At 41.0% G+C, this 27,984-nt stretch overlaps 1 protein-coding gene and 1 pseudogene across 2 annotated transcripts in view; one reads left to right on the forward strand and one right to left on the reverse strand.

The window, feature by feature from the left end:
* Positions 1-724: 724 nt before the first annotated feature.
* LOC105494398 (cell division cycle 42) overlaps positions 725-27,984 on the reverse strand; it is a 40,211-nt gene continuing 12,951 nt past the window's right edge. The window contains exons 2-6 of one of the 2 annotated variants that reach the window (XM_011762773.3): positions 14,531-14,685; positions 11,335-11,407; positions 6,563-6,672; positions 6,245-6,442; positions 725-1,717 (exon numbers count right to left, since the gene is read on the reverse strand). In XM_011762773.3, coding sequence (XP_011761075.1) covers positions 1,628-1,717; positions 6,245-6,442; positions 6,563-6,672; positions 11,335-11,407; positions 14,531-14,635 — 576 coding nt within the window. In that variant the 5' untranslated portion in view covers positions 14,636-14,685 and the 3' untranslated portion in view covers positions 725-1,627. Of the gene's footprint in view, positions 1,718-2,326; positions 3,197-6,244; positions 6,443-6,562; positions 6,673-11,334; positions 11,408-14,530; positions 14,686-27,984 lie in introns of those variants that run through there. The other variant, XM_011762774.2, reaches the window with a different exon arrangement.
* LOC139356186 (M-phase phosphoprotein 6 pseudogene) lies at positions 24,330-24,709 on the forward strand (annotated as a pseudogene).

The raw sequence follows: 27,984 nt of genomic DNA on the forward strand, positions 1-27,984 counted from the left end.
AAGCACAAACCTGAACATATAGAGGGCCAAATATTATCTCAAACTAAATGCCAGAAAATAAAATAAAAATAATAAAGCTTTAAAATTTTATCTCAAAGTTTGTTAGAAATTGATGTTATCAAGAGTCAAGTTCCCACTCCTATGTATCTGAAAAGTAAGAGACGGAGGGAAAATAACAACCCTCAGGCTGGCTTGTGAAGGGTTTTTGTTTGTTTAATACATCTGAAAAGAATGCATATACAAAGAATTGAGACATGAGAAAGCATTGGTTCAACACTAATGAATCTACAAGAATTAGGATTGGGAAGGTGGGAAAGATTACCTCAACATTTTTAAAAATTGGAAACTGCAACCAAAATAAGCTGATAAAATCCCTATTAGCACTTATTAAGAGTCTTTATTAAGACTCTTTCCACGATTTTTATTAAACTAGAGAGCCTCACCTGGCTGCTCTAGGGTTCCTCATATGCAAAACAGAAATAAGGGGATTCCCCTGACTGGTCCCCATGTTGTTAAGTGTTCTCCCCACCCCCACCCTACCCCCAGCTTCTTAATGAAGCAGGCCTCCATCCTCCTAACTTGAGAGGATGTGAATCATTCCACAGATGTCTGTCTTCTAGCACCACCCCTCGTATTTCCTCTACATACCAGGTCTTCAGCTGCATTCTAGGAACACCATATACTACTGAGCTGCAAATCTACGCTAAGCATATAAGACAATGACTGAGAGGGAAAAAAATTTTTTTAATTACAAACTCAATTCATTTGGTGCATTTCAAAGGTGCAATACTTTTCTTCATTTATCAGTGAAAGAAGTTAGAAATCAACTTCCCAAAAAAAACAGTGAATGGCAAACAAATGTCCTTGAAAGTCACAGTCACATATAGTGCGTCCTAGAAAAGAGGAGGGGCAAGACAGGCTCCACCCACTTTCATGAGTTTCATCAAATACTGGATCTACTCAAGGGTGGAGAGAAAAGGCAACTTTCAAAAAGGAGTATGTTATTAAATGAGGCATTTACTATACTCCTTCCTAAGAGCACCAGATGGGGAACATGTTTTCTAAACTAGATCTAGGAAGTGGAATGTGGAATCAATCCGTCCTCCTCCCCTTAAGGGCTATCCACTGGTTAATGAACTTAAAAAACAAGACTAAAAAACAAACCCCACACACACTCCCCCCCCCAAAAAAGAGGAGGGGGAAAAAAAAAAAAAAAAAAAACACTAAGATGTCCCAGATGTCTCCAGAGTGGAACCAGGGAGCAGCTTCAACAATTCCAATTAGTCTGTTACAGTCATCCACAAGCATGCCTTGCTTTAAAACCAAAAAAAAAAAAAAAAAAAAAAAAACCCACTACTTTTTTTTTTTTTTTTTCAAACAACAAAACAAAAACTAGTACTAATCACTTTTCTGACAATACACAATTACTCAAAATTAACTAGTACTGGGAGGGGAAAGGGGGGGCCATACCTATGGGCCTTGTCTCACACGAGTGCATGTGGGTAGGTGCAGGGCATTTGTCATTATTGCAAAAACGAATTTTAATTTTTAATCTTTAGTTTGATTTAAACATTGCTTTTAGTATGATGCCGACACCAGCTGTGCAGAAAGGGCTCTGGAGAGATGTTCATAGCAGCACACACCTGCGGCTCTTCTTCGGTTCTGGAGGCTCCAGGGCAGCCAATATTGCTTCGTCAAATACATTCTTTAGGCCTTTCTGAAAAGGGGTAGAAAGAAAAAACGGGCGGTCTGATTTTCAGTATAATAAAGTTGGAGTTCAAATTTAAACCATTCAAACCCCCAAGAGTTGGCAAAGAAAGAAACATTAAAAATAACCCTGAATCTCAACACAATAATCTCACTTCACCAAGATTTGTCCAAGGCACTGGAAGGACTCAGCAATTCAGGAGCAGAGGAGCAGATATTCATGAGTGAGACAGTGGTCCTTTGAGAAAACTTTGTGCAGACCAATGTATGTCACAAGAAGCAAACAAGCACACGTGTCATTTGCTCATTCAATATGAGTTTTGTAATGTGCTGCTAAAACATTTTACATAAAAACAAGGGAAGCAGCTCTGCATTCAAATGAAACAGCTGGATATGAAACAGGACTGAGAGGACGGGCACGGGTCAGTGGCATCCTTATTCTATGGAAGGCACAGGCAAAGAGAGAGAGATTATGGTAGCTGCAAAGATAGTCACTTTGAACTCCCTTTATCCCACCAGTTAAGAGTCAAGGAGATTCAAGGGAGCAAAAATGTGGGTACCTGATACATACGTAAAATTAGAGCCAGTCAGTGCAACAGGAATAAAGCTTCATCAGGCATTTATACAAACAGTTGTATATTTTTAATTTCAAAATTTGAAGGTAACCACAATTGTATATTTCCCTCACAATAAAATCAGAAGCAGGAAAATATAAAGGTGGCAGCTTTACATCTCAACATTAACAAACTGTAAGTCAACTGTTTAAATGGATGCTATTCTTAAAAGATAACGTAACAAATGAACTCATAAAGCAGTAGCAGATACATCAATATCTTCCCCACCCCAGACTGACAAATACTCCACTACAGCACAGACAGCCAAAGCAACAGCAACACAAAGTTTCACTGCACAAAGGAAAACCAGAAAAGAATCCTCCCTTCCCCGTTACACTCTACTAGAAGGTCACCCCTTTTCCATAAGGTTTGTCATGCAATTACAATTAACAATTGATCATAAGAGTAAAATGATGTTTGTGTTACTTTCTCCATCTAGAACTAAGATCTAGAAGTGTTAAAACTCTTGTTATTTTCTCCAAGAGGACACTCTTAATGCCAGACCAAGTTCCCTTTTGCAATGGTAATCCAAACCAAAAAGCTCTGAGCATCAGGCAACTCAAGCAGCAGAAAGTTAAAACAAGTCCAACTTGACTACTGATCACAAAAAATTTCTATAAGATATTGCATTCTTGATCAAAAACTAATACAGAGGTTGCTCTAAGGTGGTGAGTAAAAAGACGCAGAGGCTTTCAAACAGGATGGTTTTATTCCTTTGTTTTTAAACGATCTTTCTACAGTAGTGGGACAGGAAGCAGCAGCAAAGAAGGGAAGGAGAAAACAGTTTAGAATATACAGCACTTCCTTTTGGGTTGAGTTTCCGGAGGCTCGAGGGCAGCTAGGATAGCCTCATCAAACACATTCTTCAGACCTCTCTACAAGACAGAGGGGAGGAGAGAGAATAGCAGCCAGGTTAGAGGATTAGAAAGACTAGCAGGTACAACAGCAGTCCGGATTAAATGAGCTGAATTCACAGAAGCAATGTGCCTTAAGAAAAATGCTAGAATGTTGATCTTAAGCCCATTATTGGGAGAGCAGACAACTGACCAAAAACTTCAACTCAAGCAAGGTTACCTAAGCAGGAAAGCAATTTTTATTAAAATGCAATATGTTGACTTCTAACACATTTTGGAAATAAATCTATTACACTTTCAGGCTTATGTGAATTCAGCCCCTGAATAACTGAAGGACACAAATAGCAGACTAACAGGCATGCTACGTGTTTCTAGGTTCAATGACATATCTGAATGGGATTAATCAAGATTTCAGAGTAAACTGGTTTTCCAGAACAGAAAGGTTCAGACATTTAAAAAGTGTTAATTGTGCAACAGTACCAACTAGAACAGACTCTAGAAACAGCATACACTTCAGTTATTCAGCAATGTTATCAGAGCAAGTAACCACCACCCAAGTCATAAGAAAACAAAGAATGGGATCCTAGAATGAGTTTTAGCAAGCAGTCCAGTGCTTTAAGATGTCTGCATGGGTATCAGAGCATAAAGCATGGAGTGAAAACAAAGAATATTCTCAGATCTTATGGGATTCAGATACAGAAATACACTTACACCTCAGCCAGAAACTCCAACATGACAGTGTGACTCAGCAGTGGTGGTACTTAGGACCCAGGTCTACAGACTCACCTAAACTCACCTAAATCTGAAGCCACAAGTTTACCACCCAAGGTTGTTTCACATGTTCTTTAGTTTGATCAGTTTGATCCCAAGTAAGTATGTCCTAGAAGTCCCAGAACACAGCTCCAACTGTAAGTGCCAACCCCAGACCACCCCAAGTGTGCCCACCTCCACCCCGTCCCCATCCATGACATCCCACAAGACTGATACCCACACATCACGTTAGATACAAAATAAATCAAAAACAGCAGTAAATTCTTTAAAAGCAGCAAAAGTTAAAAAGCTTTCTTCTTTCTACATCATTTACAAAGTAGAAATGCCATATAAAAACTTAAATTCCTCTGCAATTCTTTCTACACATCTAGGAACCAACTCTGGCAGTCAAATATAAAAGGAAGGAAGGAGTACAGAAAGGGAAATATACTTTATAAGAAAAAAAAAAAAGAGGAGGAGGACCATTAGAAACTGGAGTGTATCCCTTAACAAGAAGGAATTCCTTTCTTGCTTACAGTGGACAAAGATCAACAAATGCTCTATGAAACAAAACTAATCTTTGCTTGACCACCATCTGTTTATATTACGATTTTAGTTTTAGAGGAATCAACAAACAGAATCTGTAAACCTAAAAGTTCTAGCTCCCAAACACAACCACAGACCCCATTTTCTAACTTCCCCTCTTTTGACTTCTCCATACTTCAAACTCTGGTAAGAAAAATGTACCTGCTAAGACCTTTTAAACTTCATACTCTCTACAAACTGATTTACTGTATACACCTGCTGATACTGTAAAAATCTTACATTAAAAGCATCCAATTATCTAAAGCATCACGAGTAACCTAAAAGTGAATCCACAGGGCCTATGTGTCTTCCCTCAAAGCAACCCATATCTAGAGAACAGAGGTATGCATCAGAAGCACACAGAATGAGTGTCTAACATGGACATCAGTGTTTCACACATGACCTTCCCTGTCTCCCCCAATATACACACACAGGCATACTTTTCTGGGAATGTTACTAAAACACAGAGAGAAGCACCAGGCATTTTTTTAAACTCTCAAAACAGCGCTGTGCATGGGAAGATATAAAATCTTCTAAACTTCTAAATAACTGCTTTTATAATAGCACTAAACTGCCTTAAAAAACTAGGATTAGAAGATTACGTTTAAATCATCTGATATTAGGCCTCGAAGTTATTCTGGGAATATCCCAGTTAAGCATAAAGGTTTTATCTTTAAATATCCAACCAAGTACTAAACTGATTATTAAATTATGCACTAGGCCCTATAAACTAAATACCTAGTACATATGTAATAAGTAATCATATATGCCATTTACCCTAGTATACGTGTAGTTAAGAATCCAAGTGTTTTTTAGAAACACAATAAAAATGAACAATTACCTGAAAACGTAACCATAAATATAATGAGTTTAATATAATTATTAGAAATCTCCACCCTTCAATCTTGCCCTATTAGGCATATCTGCTCACCGTTCAAAGTTCAAAGCACCAGTACCAGTAGAACGTAAGACTTTTGTGCTAATTATTTCCATAATTTTTTCCTTTGCCTCCAGAACAGTACTCAAAGGATGGAATCAGAGATATCATGAAGGTGAAAAAGTTTAAACCATACACATCAGTTACAAGTCCCTTCCAAATACCCTAACACTGCTCCCTATCTTCAAAATCTGAGTTTCCCATCAAACTACAAAAGGAGTTCCAATTAAATCACTCAAAAATGGTCAGAATGCATGAGGAAGGAATACTTCCAAAAACCTAGGAATAGAGACACTATATAAAGCATGCTTGAGAACTGTGGCAGAAACAGCCATGGCTGCCTTCTTTGACATGAAAGTCTCAATTATTATGACTAATTCCCTATCCTGGTTGAACTGCCCAAGAAACAGTATAGTATCAATTGTCTGAATTGGCAAGAAAAGATCAGACATATTTAGATGAAAATTTAAGTGTCTAGAAAAAAAAAATCATTCATATCCACTCTTGCAAGTCTGTGCTTATCTGAACCTTTCCTGTAAGGTTTTTGTTTTCACACAACCATGACCACTACAAATCATTCAGTACAACACGAGACGTTACCAACACAAGGAGTTTAGGAACTAATAATGTTCTCCAAAAAACGCAGAGGCCTCCAACAAAAGAATATACAATATGAAGCTGTTCATATTCTTGCTGGGCATCTTTGAGCACTGCTGATCACTGTTAAACTCCTATATCCTAATGCTCTAATAAATGACTTGACCATAAATATGCAAGGGGTTTCATGTCATCCTTACCTGTGTAAGTGCAGAACACTCCACATACTTGACAGCCTTCAGGTCACGGGCCAGCTTTTCAGCAGTCTCTGGAGTGATAGGCTTCTGTTTGTTCTTGGCAAGTTTCTCAATAGTGGAGGGGTCATCTCTGAGATCAATTTGAGTCCCAACAAGCAAGAAAGGAGTCTTTGGACAGTGGTGAGTTATCTCAGGCACCCACTACAAAAAGGTATTTTAAAATACACCTTTGTTATTCAACCAGCCTCTAATGCTATTTATAACAGGTCAGTAGAAATTCTGAGATGACCTTCTTAGGGCAAGAATACCTGATCAGCTTACCTTTTCTTTCACATTTTCAAATGAAGATGGAGAGACCACTGAAAAACAGACTAGAAATACATCTGTTTGTGGATAACTCAGCGGTCGTAATCTGTCATAATCCTCTTGCCCTAGAAAAAGGAAAAATATTGGAGAGAATTCAGCAACTGAATCTTGATGTCCTCAAAGCGTTACAAGTATGCTAGTCATTACTCAAAAAGCAACTTACTTATCTAATAAAATGTATGGCTTTGTAATATAATATGTAGGCAATATTCTCAATCAGGCAATTCTACAAACTTTAAGCACTCAGAACAGCAATGAATTTACTATTATGTTATTTGCTTTTACTACTAGTTTGTGGTGTTCAATCTTGGGGTCCATTAGAAACCCAGTAATAAATGTAATAATAAACTCTTGCTACAGAAATAGTTAAAAATCAATCCTTGTAATCCCAGCACTCTGGGAGGCCAAGACAGGCTGATCACCCTAGGTCAGGAGTTTGAGACCAGCCTGGCCAACAGGGTGAAGCCCCATCTCTACTAAAAATATAAAAGTTAGCTGGGTGTGATGGTGCACGTCTGTAATCCCAGCTACTTGGGAGGCTGAGGCAGAAGAATTGCGTGAATCCAGAAGGCGGAGGTTGCAGTGAGCCAAGATGGCGTCACGGTACTCCAGTCTGGGCAACAGAGCGAGACTCCATCTCAGATACGGTAAAGAAACAATTACAGTGAAATCATCTAAATTTCACTGTGTCATCTCAGTGAAACTCAGATGACAAAACCCACTGCCCATTGTGACTAGAAACACAGGTTCACATATTTAGTTAATGTGTGTATGTAAGACCAGTATCTGAAACTGATAAAGCCTAGAAAAAAAATTTACCAAGAATTTAGCAAGAATTAATGGATACTCAAAACAATAAAAATACTTAGAATTAACTTAATCAGAGGCAAAAGACTTGGACAACAAAAATTTCAAAACTGCTGAAAGAAATTAAAGAAGACAAATAAATGGAAACACATCCCACGTTCATGAATTGGAAGACTTAATATTGTTGACATGTCAACATTATCCAAAGCAACCTACAGATTCAATGCAATCCCTATCAAAATCCCAGCAAGGGATCCCAAATAGCCAAAATAATCTTGAAAAAGAAGAATAAAGCTGAAGGACTCCCACATCCTGATCTCAAAACTTAGTACAAGGCTACAATAATCAAAACAGTGTGGTATTGGCATAGGGCAATATATAAGACAGTGGAATAGACTAGAGAACCCAGAAATAAACCCTTACATATATGGGCAAATAATTTTTTTTTTTTCTTTTTTAGACAGAGTCTCACTCTCTCTTATCACCCATGCTGGATTGCAGTGGCACAATCTCGGCTCACTGCAACCTCCGCCTCCCCAGTTCAAGAGATTCTCCTGTCTCTGCCTCCTGAGTAGCTGGGACTACAGGCACACACCACCACGCCAGGCCAATTTTTGTATTCTTAGTAGAGATGGGGTTTCACCATGTTGGCCAGGCTGGTCTTAAACTTCTGACCTCAGGTGATCTGCCCACCTCTGCCTCCCAAAGTGCTAGGATTACAGGTGTGAGCCACCACGCCTAGCCTAGGTCAAATAATTTTTGATAAGGGTGCCAAGACCATTCAGTGGTAAAAGGACTCTGATGGTGCTGAGAAAATGACATATTCACATGCAAAAGACAAAGATGGAATCTTACCTAACACTATATATAAAAATTAACTCAAAATGGATAAAAGGTCTAAATGTTAGACCTAAAACTTTAAAACTCCCAGAAAACAGAGGGCAAAAGATTCAGCTGGACTTGGCAATAATTTGTTTGGATATCACACCAAACCAACCAAAAAATAGAAAAACTTCGTGAAATTGTAAAAATTTTACACATCAGAAGATAGTATCAACAGAATAAAAACGCAACCCACAAAATAGGAAAAAATATTTGCAAATCGTATATGTGATAGGAGATTAATACCTGGAATCTACAGAGAACTCCTAAAACTTAACCAAAAAAAAAAAAAATCCCAATTCAAAAATGGGCAAAGAATTTGATTAAACAGACCTTTCTCCAAAGAAGATATATGGCCATAAGACGTTCAACATCACTAATCATTAAGGAAATGCAAATCAAAACCACAAATAGATACCACCTCACACTAATTAGGATGGTTACAAAAAAAAAAAAAAAAAAACAGAAAATAAGTATCAAAGAGAAGAATGTGACTATATCAAGCCCCCACGTACTGTTGGTAGGAATATAAAATAGGACAGCCAGTGTGGAAAACAATATAGAGGTTCCTCAAAAAAATTAAAAACAGAATTACCACATGATCCAACAATTCCACTTCTGGGTATATACCCCTAAAGAACTGCAAGTAGGGTCTCAACAAGGTATTTGTATATCTCAACAAGGTATTTGTATACCCATGTTGATAGCAACATTATTCAAAAGAGCTCAGACAAGGAAGCAATTCATAGCACCAGTATTAAAACTGGAACCCAAACATCCATCAACTTGTTAATGGATAAACAAAATTGTGATATATTCATAGAACAGAGTATCACTCAGCAATCAAAAGAAACAACTACCAATACACACAACATGGACAACTCTCACAAACATTATGCTAAGTAAAAACAGTCAAACACAAAAGACTACATATTGTATGGTTCCATTTATATGAAACCCTAGAAAAGCAAAACAGTGGAAACAAAGAAAGCAGATCAGTGGTTGCCCGGAACCAGGTCAAGGGACAGGGCTGACGGCAAAAGGGAACCCAGAAATAAACACTCACATATATGGTCAAATAATTTTTGATAAGGGTGCCAAGACCATTCAATGGTAAAAGGACTCACCACGGAAAATTTGAGGGGTGATAAAAATGTTACACATGTTATTATGGTACAGGGTCAGCAAAATGCATCACACCAAACACTTAAAACGATTTTTTTTCTTTTTTTTTTAAAGACGGAGTCTCACTCTGTCACCCAGGCTGGAGGGCAGTGGCAGAATCTCGGCTCACTGCAACCTCCGCCCCCTGGGTTCAAGCAATTCTCCTGTCTCAGCTTCCCAAGTAGCTGGGACTTAACAGGCATACACCACTACATTCGGCTAATTTTTGTATTTTTAGTAGAGATGGGGTTTCACCATACTGGCCAGGCTGGTCTCAAACTCCTGACCTCAGGTGAACTGCCTGTCTCAGCCTCCCAAAGTGCTGTGATTACAGATGTCAGCTACCATACTTGGCCTTAAATTGATTTTTATTGTGCTACACATCAATAAAGCTTTAAAAAGTACTCGCCAGAAAATGTAAAGGCTTACAAAAAATAAACTCTGAAATCTGAAAATATTAATTTTCAACCACAAGTAGCCATAAATTATATTTTCTCACCAGGCGTGGTGATTCGCACCTGTAATCCCAGCACTTTGGGAGACTGAGGAGGGCGGATCACCTGAGGTCAGAAGTTCGAGACCAGCCTGACCAACATGGAGAAACCCCATCTCTCCTAAAATACAAAAAAATTAGCCGGGTGTGGTGGCGCACGCCTGTAATCCCAGCTACTCGGGAGGGTGAGGCAGAAGAATCACAGGAGGTTGAGGATGCGGTGAGCCGAGATTACACCACTGCACTCCAGCCTGGGCAACAAGAGCAAAACTCGGTCTCAACAACAACAAAAAAATCTTTTCTCTGTGCCTTTGGACACAAATGAACACAGAAGAAAATTCCTCATTTATCAAGAGATTATGGGTCACTGTTTTCTCTATTTTCCAAGTTTAATATACAATTACTTTTATAATTTTAATGTATTAAAATTTTCTCTAAACTTTATTGTCTCTCCATTTCATGTTCTCAATTAAATCCAAATAGTTCCTCATGGTACACAGTACAACAGATTCCATGAGAGCAACAAATTAGCTTGGAAACAGTAACAAAGAGTAACTCAAACAAAGCAGAAAGTTTAGAATTCCTACATTCTAAAGATATTCTAAAGGACATCTTTCTGAGACTTTCCTCTGGCTAACTAAGCTGATAATAAGACGGCACATAGAGAAAAGTCAGAAATTAAGATGTGCAGGCATTCTTGAAAACAAGAAATAGCACTGAGGAATTAGGTACATTTGAGGAAGAAAGTAATTTGTTCTTACAATTTGGATAGTTGACAAATGTCAATACTGTGAGCAAGTAACAGTTCACTCTCAAATTATTTTCAGATACAGTTTAAAATAAATAAGCTATCGTAAGAAACTAAACATGTTATTAGACACATAAATTGAATACGCCTTCAGATATCAGAGAGTGATAATAATAAATACTATAAATGGCTTATGACCTTACAACCTTAGGCATATTTAGGAAACTCTAGGCTTTAAAACGGAGCAGGTAGGGGTGAAGGGAGAGAATCAGTGGGCATGATTCCTATGAATTCATTCCCTTAGTCCCTCCCCAACCACTAATACAGTCCCCAATTCTCTGCAAGGTGCACACATCAGGATTTTAGTTCAGTTTGAGCTTGTATAATGCACTGTAGTCTCACTCTACTTCATCTACTACACTGTTCACCCAGGGTACTCCAAACTCCTATTTGCCAATCCAGGTCTGGGACTGCTCCTTGGTCAAGCATCAACGATCATTATATTCAATCCTGCTAACTAATAACAAAAGGCAAGTACTCTGCTCATGTGCTAGTTTCTCAAAATATCCACAAGAGACAAACAACTAGCAACTGTTAAAAATCAAAACAGTATAAAAGACATTAAGTTTTCACCTGCAGTATCAAAAAGTCCAAGAGTATATGGTTCTCCACCAATCATAACTGTGACTGCATAGTTGTCAAAAACCTAAAAACAAAAAAAATACAACACTGTTAGTGTGCAAGGAGAGAGCTAAAATGGGACAGAACAACTCTTAAGCTAAGGCAGTGTTTCCTTGCTAAGACTTAATCGTCCCTTAGTTCATTCATCATCCTTATATAACCAATCTTGCCAACTAAGTACCTTGTGTGAGCTAAATGGTTCCTGGAAAAAGACAAAGGATGTGTTCTGAGATTTCTGCTCTACCACAGCAGCCTGGATAAAGAGCCAGAGAAGGCTTAGAGGTGTCACAGGAGCAGAGTCCTCTAGCTACACAAAATGAACCTGTTCAAGTCTGAAACTTTTGAGACAGTGGTCTACCTCAACATTCAATCTGATTCCTAAGAAATTATTTCTTCATAGACCATTTTCTTTTCATTTAGAAATAAAATCTCCTAGATCCATGACCTTTCTTCCTTTCAGAGTCCTAGAAAAGATAAGCCTTGTTACAAACAAGCCCATTTGAGAGAAATAACGGTTCCCTCAAAGTACTCAAAGTGTCCAAGAAAAGGCTGACAGATTATTTGCTGGGATTTTTTTTTTTTTTTTTTTTTGAGACAGAGTCTCCCAGGCTGGAGTGCAATGGCATGGTCTCAGCTCACTGCAACCTGCCTCCCGGGATCAAGCGATTCTCCACCTCAGCCTCCTGAGTAGCTGGGACTACAGGTGCATGCCACCACACCCAGTTAATTTTTGTATTTTTAGAGAAAATTTTAGAGACGGGGTTTCACTATGTTTGCCAGGCTGGTCTCCTGACCTCATGATCTGCCTGCCTCAGCCTCCCAAAGTCCTGGCATTACAGGTGTGAGCCACTGCGACTGGCCAGCTGGGAATTTTATGAGTAAAATTCATGTTATTGGGCACAAACTGCATGATGTGAGACATCTTCTGTAACAAGATGCTTAATATGTAAATAGACCATAAAACCCTTATCAAATTCAGTACAGCATATGCTAATATTGGTTGTACTAAGTTATGTGTGAAAATGGGAGGTTTAACAATGCTAAATGGGAAAAGACCCAACACAAATTCTGGAGTCTTTAGAATTAATTTACAATAGAAAAGCAATGCTTTCATATACAACTATAATCTGTCAATTTACAATAAAAATTTAAAAATTAAATGATATATATAAAAAGAAAAGCAAAGCTTTCCAACTAGGAGAAGAATGCCACATTTTAAGACCAGCCCTACTTAACCTTTGGGTACCTACTCTGATTTTCTGATTTATGTTTTAACAGACTGCTCAAGAGCTTATTTAAATGTAAAGAAGAAAAGAAGCAAGGGCCTGAGGGAGATGACAAAGGAAAGTCCGTTCTTAAAAACAAGAACAAAGAAATCGAATGAATGTGATTAAGCTCTCAAACCAAACACATAACTTTCTTAAATCGCACTTAAGAGACTCAAAAACAACCCTCCTTTACCGGATTGTTCATATCCAAAACCAGACTAAGAATCAGAAAAGCTGGCTTCCATTCCAAAGTCTACTTTCCCTAGTGTAATTACACTAAGTAATTAAAGTCAGACTTCTAAGTCTCATCCCTAAATTGGGCCTGAGTACTCTCATCCATAAGCGATGGATAAGACAGTATGTATTGTCCCATTCAACTCTGAATTTCTATTACTCTAGAAACGGCAAGCTCCAATTTATAGATGGGAACTAAAATGCATTTTACACCAAATCCATTTCCATACTAACTTCAACAGGTACCATGAGAACATTATTTGTGCCTCATGGTCCATTCATTTACCTAAATCGGCTCATTTAAAATTTTATTCTACTACTCTTCCTTCCACCCTATCACTTTTCCAGAGATGTACACACAAACATACATATAAAAAACCCACAAGCCCACTTAAAATACAACACCAGAAGATCAAAGTCATAAAAGACTCAGAAATTATGTTTACAAGTTAAACAACTTCAATGGAAACTAAAACAGAAAAACTCTGATAGCTGTCCTCACTCTGAAACAAGATTCATGTACCTCTAAACGTCCCCTGTAAGTCCACTGAACCTCACAACATCTTCCATTTATCTTGTCTCCAAATGGGCCAATTCAAAATATCAATGTGATTTTAGTGTTTAAAAATACCTTCAAATTCTCCCCCCTTCAAAATAAACAACTTTACTTATTTTTGAGACAGCGTCTCACTACCTTTCACAAATGAGTGTTACTCTAACTCTTGTCTCTCTCTCTCTCACTTCAATATCTTTGTTATTCCCACCTTCCTTCTCCCATTCCAAAGAGTTGATTTAAAAAACAGCTGTGGGGTCGGGCATGGTGGTTCACGCCTGTAATCCCAGCACTTTGGGAGGTCGAGGCGGGTGGATCATTTGAGGTCAGGAGTTCGAGACCAGCCTGGCCAACATGGTGAAACCCTGTTTCTACTAAAAATACAAAAATTAGCTGGGCGTGGTGGCGGGCACCTGTAATCCCAGCTACTCAGAAGGCTGAGGCAGGAGAATCACCTGAACCCAGGAAGCGGAGGGTGCAGCAAGCCGAGATCGCACTACTGCACTCCAGATAGAAGGGGCGATAGAGACTCCGTCTCCAAAAAAAAAAAAAAAAGGTTGTGGGGGGTGACCCCCAAAGGTTTCTGTTGGTATTCTCATAACATAACAGGTCTTCTCTTCTCTGCCCCTAACAACCAGTTTGGAGCTCCATTACTGCTAAGAGAATAGTTCCACAAGAAAAGTGGAGACACATACAACTTTCTCTCAAGTTACAGGACCCCAAATGGTATCCCAGGAGACCTCCAAGTACTGTTCAATAACTGGCCAAAATATCCAAAAAAAAAAAGTCACCTCATTCCAAGATGTAGGGCATACTTCACCAAATTGAGATCACCACTCGTTAGAATCTTGTCTACTGGAGTTTTGCCTCCCAGCACTTCTTGTAAACCCTTGTGTCACCCCTTCTGACTTTCCACTGATTTTTCAGCTGTTTAATTTTAAAGTGTATATAATTTACCCATGAGAAGTCAAGATCTTTAAAAACAGGAAACAAAGGCAGAAAACAGAAAAAAATTCAGTACACACAGAGAAAGAATTTTCAAAAGGGTATCAAATTTTACATTTTACTAACAGAAAGAAGCCTTTATACTTACAGTTGGTACATATTCCGATGGAAATTTGTTTGTTGTGTAGGATATCAGGAGACATGTTTTACCAACAGCACCATCGCCCACAACAACACACTTAATTGTCTGCATTGCTGAAATAGTTTTGTATCCACTTTAAATATTTCAAATCTGATGTTGACCTGCAAAAAGATTAAAGACATGTTTATTTATGCTTATATATGTATTTTTTTTCCCTCACTTAGCAACAGGTTAAGGCACTCAGAGCAAGAAAAGAACTAGCACAATTATTATGGCTAAAAGAACCCAATAAGAGAAACAATGACTTGCTATAAGTTACAATAACAAATAAGGTTCATTTCTAAGTTTCTGATCCCTGGCTGTTTCAACTTTTTTTTTTTTTTTTTTTTTTTTTTTTGAGACAGAGTCTTGCTCTGCCGCCCAGGTTGGAGTACGGTGGCCGGATCTCAGCTCACTGCAAGCTCCGCCTCCCAGGTTTATGCCATTCTCCTGCCTCAGTCTCCCGAGTAGCTGGGACTACAGGCGCCCGCCACCTCGCCCGGCTAGTTTTTTGTATTTTTAGTAGAGACGGGGTTTCACCGTGTTAGCCAGGATGGTCTCGATCTCCCGACCTCGTGATCCGCCCGTCTCGGCCTCCCAAAGTGCTGGGATTACAGGCTTGAGCCACCGCGCCCGGCCTTCAACTTCTTAAGTGTTATTTCAGAAGGTCCCAACTGGTGTGATAAATAGCAAATTTATTTTTATAATGAAAAAGAAGAGACTGTATCAGAGAAAATTCCACATAGTGTACTAAATATTATTTTGTGAAAGCTTTTCTTCGGTTACACGTGCACACACACCTGTATGTATGCATGTATGTGAACTAGACTGCAATACAAAGGCCACCGCTTTAAAGAATGGTTCATTATCCAGCCTTACTCAGGCTCTGACCAACAAGCAGCAGAGCCTCACACGAATTATATGAGTAACGTGAGGAACTGAACAAAGAACAGGGTGATCGCTGGCCTCAGCAGCTGTTTTAGCACCAGAATGCCTAGTCCAAAACCTACATTTTTATAATGAAAAGTCAGATTGCTCTAAAGCATACTGACTTATAAACAGATACTACAGCTTCTCTTATTCGAGTTCTCCTCAATTTTAAGAAGTTATCAATTACAAGTACCAAAGAGTCATTAATTTGAGAAACTTTTTTTCATTTAAACATCTCTAAAGTCAGAATGTATCTTTATTGAGTCTCTTACAATCATTATCAGCCATTTTTCCCCCACATTTTGACTTCTATGAAATTGGAATCTTAGATTCAATGAAATACTTTAACAGTTTTCTGAAAGAATAAAAAGAAATACCACCCAATATATACCTAAATTTTAAGATTTATTTATATGTAAATTAATTCAAATTATAATCCTAAAAGGGTTTAATTAAACATAAAAATACAGAACCACCTAACTCTTGGTCAGATGCCACCATGCTCCTATAGCACCATTCACAACAATTAATCATAACAATTTATAAACGCCTATTAACATCCCTGTAAATGAACCTATAGTACCTCAAGCACCACTATACTTCTAGCACTGAGCACTTCTAGACTGGCACACTGCGAGTTGTTGAAAGGATGCAAAAATCAAGAACACGAAATTACACTAGTGTGAGTAACCTACAGGAAATACACACTCTCCCGTTCCTCATCAAAATTATCTGCAGTATATTTTTCTTTTTTTAAACAGGGTTTTACTCCCATACCCTAAGCTGGAGTGCAGTGGCACAACCTCAGCTCACTGCAACCTCCACCTCCCAGACTCAAGCAATCCTCCCACCTTGGCCTCCCAAGTAGCTGGAACCACAGACACATGCCACCATGCCTGGCTGGGTTTTTGTTTTGTATTGGTTTTGGTTTGGGTTTTTTTAAGAGATGGGGTCTCACTGTTACCCAGGCTGGTCTTGAATTCCTTGGCTCAAGCAATCCACTCGCCTTGGCCTCCCAAAGTCCCAAAGTGCTGGGATTACATGCATGAGCCACTGCAGCCAGCCATATTTATCTTTCTTTATTCAACTTCCTTTTCTATCTCTTTTTTCCTTCTCCTTTCCCTTTTATGCACTAAGAAGCACCCATACTAATACAGCATTAAAGGTTAACAACCCTGATCCCTAAGATCAATTACTGGTTAAATCTAAAAGCACTCTCAAATAATAGTAAGCAGCAAACACTTATACAGCATTTACTAAGTGCCATGTACTGTTCAAAACATGTTACACATATTCACACATTTCATCCTCCCAAAAAGCCTATGATGTGCTATATTATCCCTATTTTACAAGCAAGAAGAGTGAAGCTCAGCAAGTAAGCAAGCCAAGGCTATTCAGCCAGTAAGTGGTAGAACTGTAATTTAAACCCAAGCAGTCTGACTCTCAAGTCCCTGCTTGTTTTTTGTTTTGTTTTTGCGTGTGTGTGTGTGTGTGTGTGTGTGTGTGTGTGTGTGAGTGACAGAGAGAGAGAGACTCTCATTCATTCTATCGCCCAAGCTGGAGGGCAGTGAGACAGAGAGAGAGAGAGAGAGAGAGAGAGAGAGTCTCACTCTATGGCCCAGGCTGGAGTGCAGTGGCGTGATCTCTGCTCACTGGAATCTCTGCCTCCCGGGTTCAAGCGATTCTCCTGCCTCAGCCTCCAGGGCAGCTGGGATTACAGGCGCTCGCCACCACAACTGGATAATTTTTGTATTTTTAATAGAGACAGGGTTTCACCATGTTGGCCAGGCTGGTCTTGAACTCCTGACCTCAACTAATCCAACTGCCTGGGCCCCCCAAAGTGCTAGGATTATAGGTGTGAGCCACCGTGCCCAACCTCAAGTACCTGCTCTTACTAAACATTACATTACACTACACTGAGAAGTGACGCTAATCAAAACAAATATAATCAGTGCTAGTGGAGTGACGAGTATATATCCATGAGTTACCAGCAATGCAAAGAGGAAAGCAAAAATAAAGAAGAGGAAGCAAAAAACAGGGGCCAAGCTCATTTCCTGTTTTTCACCCTGCACATAACTACTGAATTTCATTGGGAGAAGGGAGTAAGATAAGAGTTTGCTCTTCCCCTTTCTATTTATCTACAAATCTTCCACTTCTTAGACTTCTCAACCTGACTGCTCAGCAATTTGTTACAAACTGGTTGGTTGTGAGTCCCCTGTTAAGCCTGGGTTCTGGAGTCAGAGTGGCTCTACCACACTCTAGCTATTCAACCTCTGTGTTATTCATCCTCTGTGTAGCTTGGTTTCCCCTTCTCTAAAAATGAAAACAGTACTACCTTTCTCATAAGGTAAACTAAGATAATACATGTAAAGAACTTGCAACAGTGCTTGGCATACAGTACATGCTTAGTAAATGTTAATTATTAGTCTTCAACAACTAATGGTAACTTTAAGTCAATATAAGGAATTTTAAAACAGCAACAATTCGCAAACTTCTTAGAAACTCATAACACCTTTTATCTCCAAGATAATTACAGTACAGTCAGCCTTCCATCTACACAGATGCAGAACCCAAAGATACAGACGGCTAACTGTACTATGACATTTTATATAAGAAACTTGAGCGTTCCAGGATTGTGTATCCTTGGAAAGCTCTGGAATCAATCCCCTGTGATATCAAGGGACAATTATACTAATTGTTCTCAGTACAAATGTAGTCAAATGTAGAGTTACCATTACAAAGATGGTCATTTCAGAGTCAAGTTCTAATTAAGACTATTCTGCAAAGTATTTGGCATGTATTAATAATTGTTTCATGTGTTAAATAAAACTATAGGAGGCTACCGTAGTAGACTAATCTCCTGCACTAGGCCCCAAGTGACCAGACTAAAAATCAAAATGGAGTCACTCATGCTAAAGTTTCACATCACTAAACTTAAATTTAGTTGTTATCTGACCTTCTGAGAAACAGGAGAGATGACAGCCAGTTTTCCAAACAGGCCACTTCCAATCTTCAACTGGAATGATAATGAAGTTCCCTCTGCTTTAATCCTTACACAAAAAAAGCAGCCTGAAGTAACCTGATATTAACTAATAAGTTATTTTTCTATTGTTCTGTCTTCTCCCTGTCCCTGCCTTACAAGAAAGGTAGCTTTGAAACAACTAATAGGCCCTTTGTTCTTTGCTTCCCCTTTTCTCAGCTCTTCTGTCTATTAAGCCAACCTCTTGTGCTCAGTTCCTTCGAACACTTACTCTGTTTTGTGGAATGAAGCATTGCCAAATTCTAAAATCGCAATAAAGCCAAGGGAGATTTAAATTTGTTGTAGTTTTGCCCTTTAACACACATATTAAACAGCACAGTGGCTCACCTATAATCTTTGCACTTTGGGAGGCCAAAGTGGGAAGATCACTTGAGCTCAGGAGCTCAAGACCAGCCTGGGCAACATAGTAAGACCTGGCCTCTATTTCTTTTTTTTTTTTTTTTAATGTCACCAGATACTCCACAAATTGGGGTGGGTAAAGGGAGCAATCATGGGAGAGACTTTGGGTTTTGCAATATATATAGGCCAGACATGTTCATATACCCTACTTTAATTCCCTATTGAATAATGTCAAACCACTATGGCAGCAAAGAGGCCACATAGAAACAATTACCATTCTGCTAACCAGAAAATTTATTCTGCGCGGAGCGCAGTGCCTCACACCTGTAATCCCAGCACTCTGGGAGGCCGAGGCAGGCAGATCACAAAGTCAGGAGATGGAGACCATTCTGGCCAACACCGTGAAACCCCATCTCTACTAAAAATACAAAAAACTAGCTGGGCGTGGTGGCACACGCCTGTAGTCCCGGCTACTCAGGAGCCTGAGGCAGGAGAATCGCTTCAACTCGGCAGGCGGAGGCGCACTGCAGTGAGCCAAGATAGCGCCATTGCACTCCAGCCTGGGCGACAGAATGGTCTCAAAAAAAAAAAAAAAAAAAAGAAAGAAAAGAAAAGTTATTTTGCACCAATAACTGAATCCTACCTCTTTTTAACAGTGAAGTTCATTTGTACCACAACTTAGAATTGGAGTTGGGCAACTTACAGCATAAAAAATGATTTTGCAGGGTCAGGTATGGTGGCTCACACCTCTAATCCCAGCACTTTGGGAAGACAAGGTGGGGAGATTGCTTGAACCCAGGAGTGTGGGACCAGCCTGGGAAACAGAGTGAGACCCCATCTCTACAAAAATAAAAAATTAGCTGGGTGAAGTGGCACACACCTGTAGTCCCAGTTACCAGGGAGGCTGAGGTGGGAGGATTGCTTGAGTCCAAGGCTGCAGTTGGCTATGACTGTGCCACTGCCCTCCAACCTGGGTGACAGAGCAAGACCCTGTCTCAAATTTTTTTAAAATGATTCTGCCAATCATAAGGAAATAAAATTGTGAAATAAGGTATATCTTCCTTCTTTCCTTCCTGGCATCTACTCTTCCAATACCCGTATCTTCTTTTTTATTTTTCTCTTTTCTTTTTTTCTTTTGGAGACAAGAGTCTTGCTCTGTCACCCAGGCTGGAGTGCAATGGCGCGATCTCGGCTCACTGCAACCTCCGCCTCCCGGGTTCAAGCGATTCTACTGCCTCAGCCTCCCAAGTAGCTGGGACTACAGGCATGCGCCACCACGTGTGGCTAATTTTTGTACTTTTTTTTTAGTAGAGACTGGTTTTCGCCATGTTGGCCAGGCTGGTCTCGAAATCCTGACCTCAGGTGATCTACCCGCCTTGGCCTCCCAAGTGCTGGGATTATAGGCACGAGCCACCACACCTGGCCCTCTTCTAGGTTCTTAACACTAGGGGAATCCTAATATCCTTTGAGAACCTCAGAGCTACAGCGCCTGAAATTTTAAGTCCATGCGCTATAGCTTTTAAAAGGCTATGGAACCCTCTCTATGGTATCATTATGATTGGCTGGCTGCCATCTAAACTCCACCAATCCCCGAGCAAACGATCCGTATGGAGGAAGGGGAGACTCCCAGCTACAAATGCCCTATTTTCCCGTGCCCGTTCATTCTAGGCACATACAGCAATCTTAAGATCTGAGATTAAATACTTGCTAATAAGTTTTACAAAAAAACTTATGTTCTCAATCAGATTACATCCCTTATAAAACTATGTCAAGTATTAATAGTAACTGTGAATAAAAGGCAAGCCAGATTTTTGGTAATACACTGTGGCAATATTTAGTATCTGTCCCCAGTTCCTAGCAGAGAGCTCCTAAAATCCCTAGGAATTTCCTGAGTGATGAGTGTCTTTTGTTTTTCATAACAAATTCCCACCTGAATTTATGTTAACAAAGTGACAGGGTGGCAGTGGAAGGCATGCGAGGAATCCTCAGGATGGGGCTGGGTCACCAGAAAGACAAAGTGACTAGAGGGATGTAACTTTCAGCCCCATGCACCAACCTCCAAAGAGGGGAGGAGGGCTGGAAACTGAGCTCTATGAAAACTCCAGAACAGGAGATATGGAGCGCTTCCAGGTCTGTGAACATTTCAAGGTGAGAGGAAAACAGGTCCTGGGAGGGCAACACTTGAAGCCCTCCCCACCCACAACCATGCCCTATATATCTCTTCCATTTGGCTGTTCGTGAGTTGTATCCTTTATGACAAAGGCATAAAGGTAAGTAAAATGTCTTCCTGAGTTCTGTGAGTCATTCTACCTAATAATCAAACCTAAGAAGGGCCATGGGAATCCCAAAATTCGTAGTCTACCGGGCAGAGGTGTAGGTAGCCTAGGCACTCCATTTGTAGCTGCTGCCTAAAGTGAGGGCGGTCTTGCAAGACTGCGCCCTTAAACTGTGGGGTGGGAGTATCAGAATAAAACTGTTAGTAAACTGTTAGTATCAGAACTGAATTTTCTTTTTCTGACACCACATTCACTCTAATCCAAAGCACACTAAAAGTAAAGTTGTCTTCACGTGAAATACATTTGCCCCTGAAGTAACCCATTTTCATACTTAGGATACAAAAAAGAAGAGGCACTACAGAAATCAAGAGAATGACTCAATTTCACAATCTTCCTTATCAGTTCAACAGAAGGACTAGTCTGGTTGTGGGATTAAACAGAATAAAATCAGAACTAGTTGTCTCTCCTGTCAAATCCAGCCACTTTGGAAAATGCAGCTTATATAATCTTCTGTTGTAAGTTATAGTAGCATATCTAATGTTCAATTTTTTAAACATCTGCCCATGCATGTGATTTTTAGGCAACCAAAAGTACTCAAACCACAGGAATGTATTCCATGCATTCACATGTATGCAGGTGTGCTAACAACTGTCTTGTTTGCAAAACTTTCTTGTTTGCTTCTATATCACAGAAGATATGTAACAAAAAGCATACAGCTGGCCTTATATGTTTGTTAGAAATGCTTGTTCCGGCCAGGCGCGATGGCTCACACCTGTAATCCCAGCACTTTGGGAGGCCGAGGCAGGTGGATCACAAGGTCAGGAGATCGAGACCATCCTGGCTAACATGGTGAAGCCCCATCTCTACTAAAAATACAAAAAATTAGCCAGGCATGGTGGCGGGTGCCTGTAGTCCCAGCTACTCAGGAGGCTGAGGCAGAAGAATAGGGTGAACCCGGGAGGCGGAGCTTGCAGTGAACCGAGATCGCTTCACTGTACTGCAGCCTGGGCGACAAAGAGAGACTCCATCTCAAAAAAAAAAAAAAAAATAGAAATGCTTATTCCTCGGTGCTGTAAAGAAATAGCATTTGAACATAAATTTCATTTTCTCAGCAAGGCCATTTATATCTTCTGCAGAAAGGGTACACTTGCCAGCAGTTTTGCCATGAAGGTATACCAAGCAAAGGAGACAGGGTCATTTATAACCTGATGCGTCTATCCTACTGCTGTGTCCGGTTTTTATTGGCTGGAACGGAACCTCACATTTTGTATTTGTCCTGACAGGCTAGCAACTTACAACTTTTAAAAAGAGGCAAAGGCAGCCAGGCACAGTGGCTCACACCTGTAATCCCAGCACTTTGGGAGGCTGAGGCAGGCGGATCATGAGGTCAGGAAATCAAGACCATCCTGGCTAACATGGTGAAACCCCGTCTCTACTAAAAATACAAAAAAATTAGCCGGGCATGGTGGCGGGCGCCTGTAGTCCCAGCTACCCAGGAGGCTGAGGCAGGAGAATGGCGTGAAACTGGGAGGTGGAGCTTGTAGTGAGCCAAGATCGTGCCACTGCACTCCAGCCTGGGTGACAGATGGAGACTCATCCCCCCCCCAAAAAAAAAAAGAGGCAGAGGAGAACAAAGGAAGGAGGAAGTAACTTGTGGAATGCTGAGAAAGGCAAAAACACCTTCCAATAAGGAAGAGGAAGAGGCTATGACCTGATGCTTGCTTGGACCAATATAAGCATGCCAGGGCAAATATTTAGGCTAAATTATGGGAGCTAAGAACATAAAGTACACTGACTTATTTATTACGGCTAGCAGATATTTAAGAATGTTAGCACAGGTCTTTGAATAAATTTTGCTTTTAAGAGAAGTTACTATTTATTTTGAATTAGATCGGTGGGGGGAGTCTTTGAAGAGGAATCTCTACTTTACCTCTTACATGTTCAACTAAGAATACAACATTGCTTAGACAATCCTACCCAGAGGCTGGGCACAAGGCTCACGCCTATAACCCAGCACTTTTAGAGGGGCCAAGGCACGTGGATTGCTTGAGGCCAGGAGTTCAAGACCAACCTAGGCAACATGGCAAAACTGCATCTCTACCAAAAATACAAAAATTAGCTGGGCACGGTGGCACGTGCCTGTGGTCCCAGCTACTTGGGAGGTTGAGGATCACCTCAGCCCAGGAGATGGAGGTTTCAAGTAAGGCAAGACTATGCCACTGCACTCCAGCCTGGGCAACACAGAGAGACGCTATCTCAAAATAAAAAACAAAAAATAAAAAAAAAATTCTACCAAGGCTAGGTGTGGCAGCTCACGCCGGTAATCCCAACATTTTGGGAGGCCAAGGCAGGAGGATCACTTGAGCCCAGGAAGTCACCAGTTTGGGCAACATGGCAAAACCCCATCTCTACAAAAAATACAACAACAACAACAACAAAAATAGTGGTGGCATGTGCCTGCAGTCCCAGCTACTAGGGAGGCTGAGGTGAGAGATCAACTGAGCCGGGAAGGTCAAGGCTACAGTGAGCTCTAGTCATACCACTGCACTCCAGCCTGGGCAAGAAAGGAAGGCCCTGTCTCGGCCAGAAGTGGTGGCTCACACCCGTAATCCCAGCACTTTGGGAGGCTGAGGCGGACGGATCAGGTCAGGTGTTCAATACCAACCTGGCCAACATGGCGAAACCTGGTCTCTACCACAAATACAAAAATTTTCCGGGTGTGAAGGTGCTCACCTGTAGTCCCAGCTATTTGGGAGGGTGAGGCAGAAATGCTTGAACCCAGAAGGCAGAGGTTGCAGTGAGCCGTGATAGTGTCACTGCACTCCAGCCTGGGGACAGAGTGAGACTTTGTCTCAAAAAAAATAAAATAAAATGGAGATTACAATAAAATTTTTCCTCAAAATATTCAAGACTTGTAGATTTACTCATTCATTCAACAAGCCTTTACTAAGCACCTACCATGTGCCAAGCTTTGTCCTATATGTAGGCATACCCCATAATTCGCAAAACGAAGTTCACGCCCTCTTGGAGCAACAATTCCAGTGGGGTACACAAACAATAAACAAGCATCATGGTCCTTCAATAACACTATCAACTGACATCCTTACATGTAACTTTCTCATTCTAGTCTCTTAACTAAGAAACAGCAGGTAGCCAGAACACAGCACAAGCTGAAGCCAGCATGGCACCAGAGCACAAGACCAAGTTCTCCAAGAACCTGCTGCACATGAAGTTCATGCAAAGAGGACTGGACTCAAAAACTAAGAAATGACTAGAAGAGGAAGAAAATAAAATTAGTTAAGAGCACTGGTACTCAGATTTGCTAGAGCTTAATAAAAGTAAAGAATTTCCTAACAGAAGAGGAGCATCTCTTGTTATGTGAAGATCATTTCTATGGAAGGAATGTCATTCATCAGATTTACTCCTGAGGTTGAGAAATTAATGCTTCAGATGAATACTAAGAACAAAGCAGATATTGAAGATGGAACAGTGGAATTTTATGTGTCAGAAGAAGAAGAAGAAATGGCTAGAAAAGCCGGGCGCGGTGGCTCACGCCTGTAATCCCAGCACTTTGGGAGGCCGAGGCGGGCGGATCACAAGGTCAGGAGATCGAGACCACGGTGAAACCCCGTCTCTACTAAAAATACAAAAAATTAGCCGGGCGCGGTTGTGGGCGCCTGTAGTCCCAGCTACTCGGGAGGCTGAGGCAGGAGAATGGCGTGAACCCGGGAGGCGGAGCTTGCAGTGAGCCGAGATCGCGCCACTGCACTCCAGGCTGGGCGACAGAGCGAGACTCCGTCTCAAAAAAAAAAAGAAATGGCTAGAAGAAATGGCTAGAAAATGAGACCTTGGTGGGGACAACAGGAAAAATGTTTGCCAAAAAGGGAGGTCAAGCCAATGATGAAGACAATGAAAATGGAGACCTACAACTAATTAAAGCAAAGAAAATGTTCTTAAAGCCCCACGATCAAAATAGACACCTTAAGAGATGGCTCAGAGATGCCTTGAGAAAGTTAACAGCATGTTTTGTAACTAGTCCTAATGGTGCCTCTATAGTTATTAATACTGTAACGTTTATTTGTAAAGACATGTATAATTTTAGAAACATGCTGTTTTTAAAACGGATGTGTAATGGATGTTATACATCCTCTGCTAAATGGTACTGAGTGAATTTTTAGCCCTTGATCTTCAAATATACAGGTTTCCTAAAGAGTTTTTTTTTGTTTTTTTTTTTGTTTGTTTTTTTGAGACAGGGTCTCACTCTGTCACCTAGGCCAGAGTGGAGTGGCTCAATCATGGCTCACTGCAGCTTCAACCTTCCTGGGCTCAAGGGATCCTCCCATCTCAGCCAAATCTTGGGTGCCTGGCCTTACAACTTACCCTATTTTCAAGCTACCCTTCCACTACAAAACCCCTCCTTCTCTGAGACCTTTCCTAACTAGTCCAGGTATCAAAACTGCCCCAACCACCTGACTTCCTGCTATGATCAGAATGTCTGTGTCCCAAAATTAATAAGCTGACACCTGATCATCAGTGTGATGTTGTCAGAAGGTGAGACTGTTGGGAGGTGATTAGGTCAAGAGGGCAGAGTCCCCTCATCCCCAAATGGGATTAGGGGCCTTATGAGAGACCTCAGAGAGCTCCCCCACCCCTTGCACCATGCAAGAGGACACAGCAAAAAGGAACAAACTGGTCTGGGCGCAGTGGCTCAGACCTGTAATCCCAGCACTTTGAGAGGCCGAGGCGGGCGATCATCTGAGGTCAGGAGTTCAAGACCAGCCTGGCCCACATGGTGAAACCCTGCCTCTACTAAAAATACAAAAACCAGCCGGTGGCGTACGCCTGTAACCCCAGCTACTCAGGAGGCTGAGGCAGGAGAATCGCTTGCTTGGGAGGTGGAGGTTGCGGTGAGCTGAGAGCACCACTGCACTCCAGCCTGGGCAACAGAGTGAGACTCTGTCAAAAAAAAAAAAGAAAAAGAAAAAACCAACCATCTGTGAACCACAAAGCAGGCCCTCACCAAACATCAAATACGCCAGCACCCCAATATCATCCTTCCCAGGATCCTGAACTGTGATAAGATTCTGTCATTTACAAGCTACTCAGTCTATGGTATTGTTAAAGAAGCCCAAACGGACTAAACAGAACCCACCGCAAGGCCCTTCTTAGCTCTCAAACCTTCTCATGCTCCGTTCCCCTGTACTCTCCATGTTCTATACATAGGTCTCTTTACCTCCCCAAATGTGCCAGGCTCTGTCCTGCCTTCAGGTCTTTTTTGGCCCAATCTCTGCTCACCACAACCTCCGCCTCCCAGGTCCAAGTGATTTTCCAGCCTCAGCCTCACAACTAGCTGGGATTATAAGGCATGTGCCACCATACCTGGCTAATTTTGTATTTTTAGTAGAGATGGGTTTCTCCATGTTGGTCAAGCTCGTCTCAAACTCCCAACCTCAGGTGATCTGCCCCCCTCGGCCTCCCAAAGTGCTGGAATTACAGGTGTGAGCCACTGCACCCGGCCATGCCTTCAAGTCTTTACCAGCAATACTCCTGCCCCTGCTCTTAAAGCTTTTGGCTTCTCACTCTCCAGATCTCAGCTCAAATCATCATCTCCTCCCAAAGCCCTCCCCTGACCACATTATCCAGGGCAATAGTGCCCTCCCTCCTTACACTCTTATCATATTACCTTATTTCCTTTATTGTAAGGTCATAATCTATAATTATCCCATTTATCTGTTATATGGCAGTAGAAACAGACTTTTAAAAATAAGGAAATCTCCATAAAGGCAGTAACTGCTGTATGCCCACAAAATAGCTCAATACCAGTCACATAGGACACACTGAATAAATGAATCACAGAAGTAATTAACCATGTTATTTTTAGTCACATATGCCTAATGTTTATTCTAACAGATTTTTTTTTTTTTTTTTGAGACAGGGTCTCACTCTGTCACCTAAGCTGTAGCACAGTGGTGCAATTTGTGCTTACTGCAACATCTGCCTCCTACGCTCAAGCGATTCTCCCACCTCAGCCTCCCAAGTAGCTGAGACTACAAGCATGCACCACCTCACTGCACCCAGCCCCTCTAACAGATTTTAAGCTCTCTGAGGGAACGACTAGGCTTATACTTCTTTTTTTTTTTTTTTTTTTTGAGACGAAGTCTAGCTCTGTCGCCCAGGCTGGAGTGCAGTGGCCAGATCTCAGCTCACTGCAAGCTCCGCCTCCTGGGTTTACGCCATTCTCCTGCCTCAGCCTCCCGAGTAGCTGGGACTACAGGCGCCCGCCACCTCGCCCGGCTAGTTTTTTTTTTTTTTTTGTATTTTTTAGTAGAGATGGGGTTTCACCGTGTTAGCCAGGATGGTCTCGATCTCCTGACCTCGTGATCCGCCCGTCTCGGCCTCCCAAAGTGCTGGGATTACAGGCTTGAGCCACCGCGCCCGGCCTAGGCTTATACTTCTTTATTCCCCCTCCCAATGCAGCCAATACAATACTGAACAATATATTAAAGGCAGGAAAAAATAAAATTCTTAAATGTCTTTTAAAACTTTGTTGACTAAAGTAGTAATACGAAAAAAACGCCCAGGCACAGTGGCCTGTAATCCCAGCACTTTGGGAGGCCAAGGCAGGTCAATTACTTGAGGTCAGCAGTTCAAGACAAGCCTGGCCAACATGGTGAAATCCCGTTTCTGCTAAAACTACAAAAAATTAGCCAGGCATGGTAGCACATGCCTACAATCCCAGCTACTCAGGAGGCTAAAGCTTGAGAATCACTTGAACCCAAGAGGAGGTGGCAGTGAGTTGAGATCATGCCTCTGCACTCCAGCCTGGTTGACAGTGA

This window comes from Macaca nemestrina, chromosome 1 (assembly GCF_043159975.1).
Source record: "Macaca nemestrina isolate mMacNem1 chromosome 1, mMacNem.hap1, whole genome shotgun sequence".
Classification (NCBI taxonomy): domain Eukaryota; kingdom Metazoa; phylum Chordata; class Mammalia; order Primates; family Cercopithecidae; genus Macaca; species Macaca nemestrina.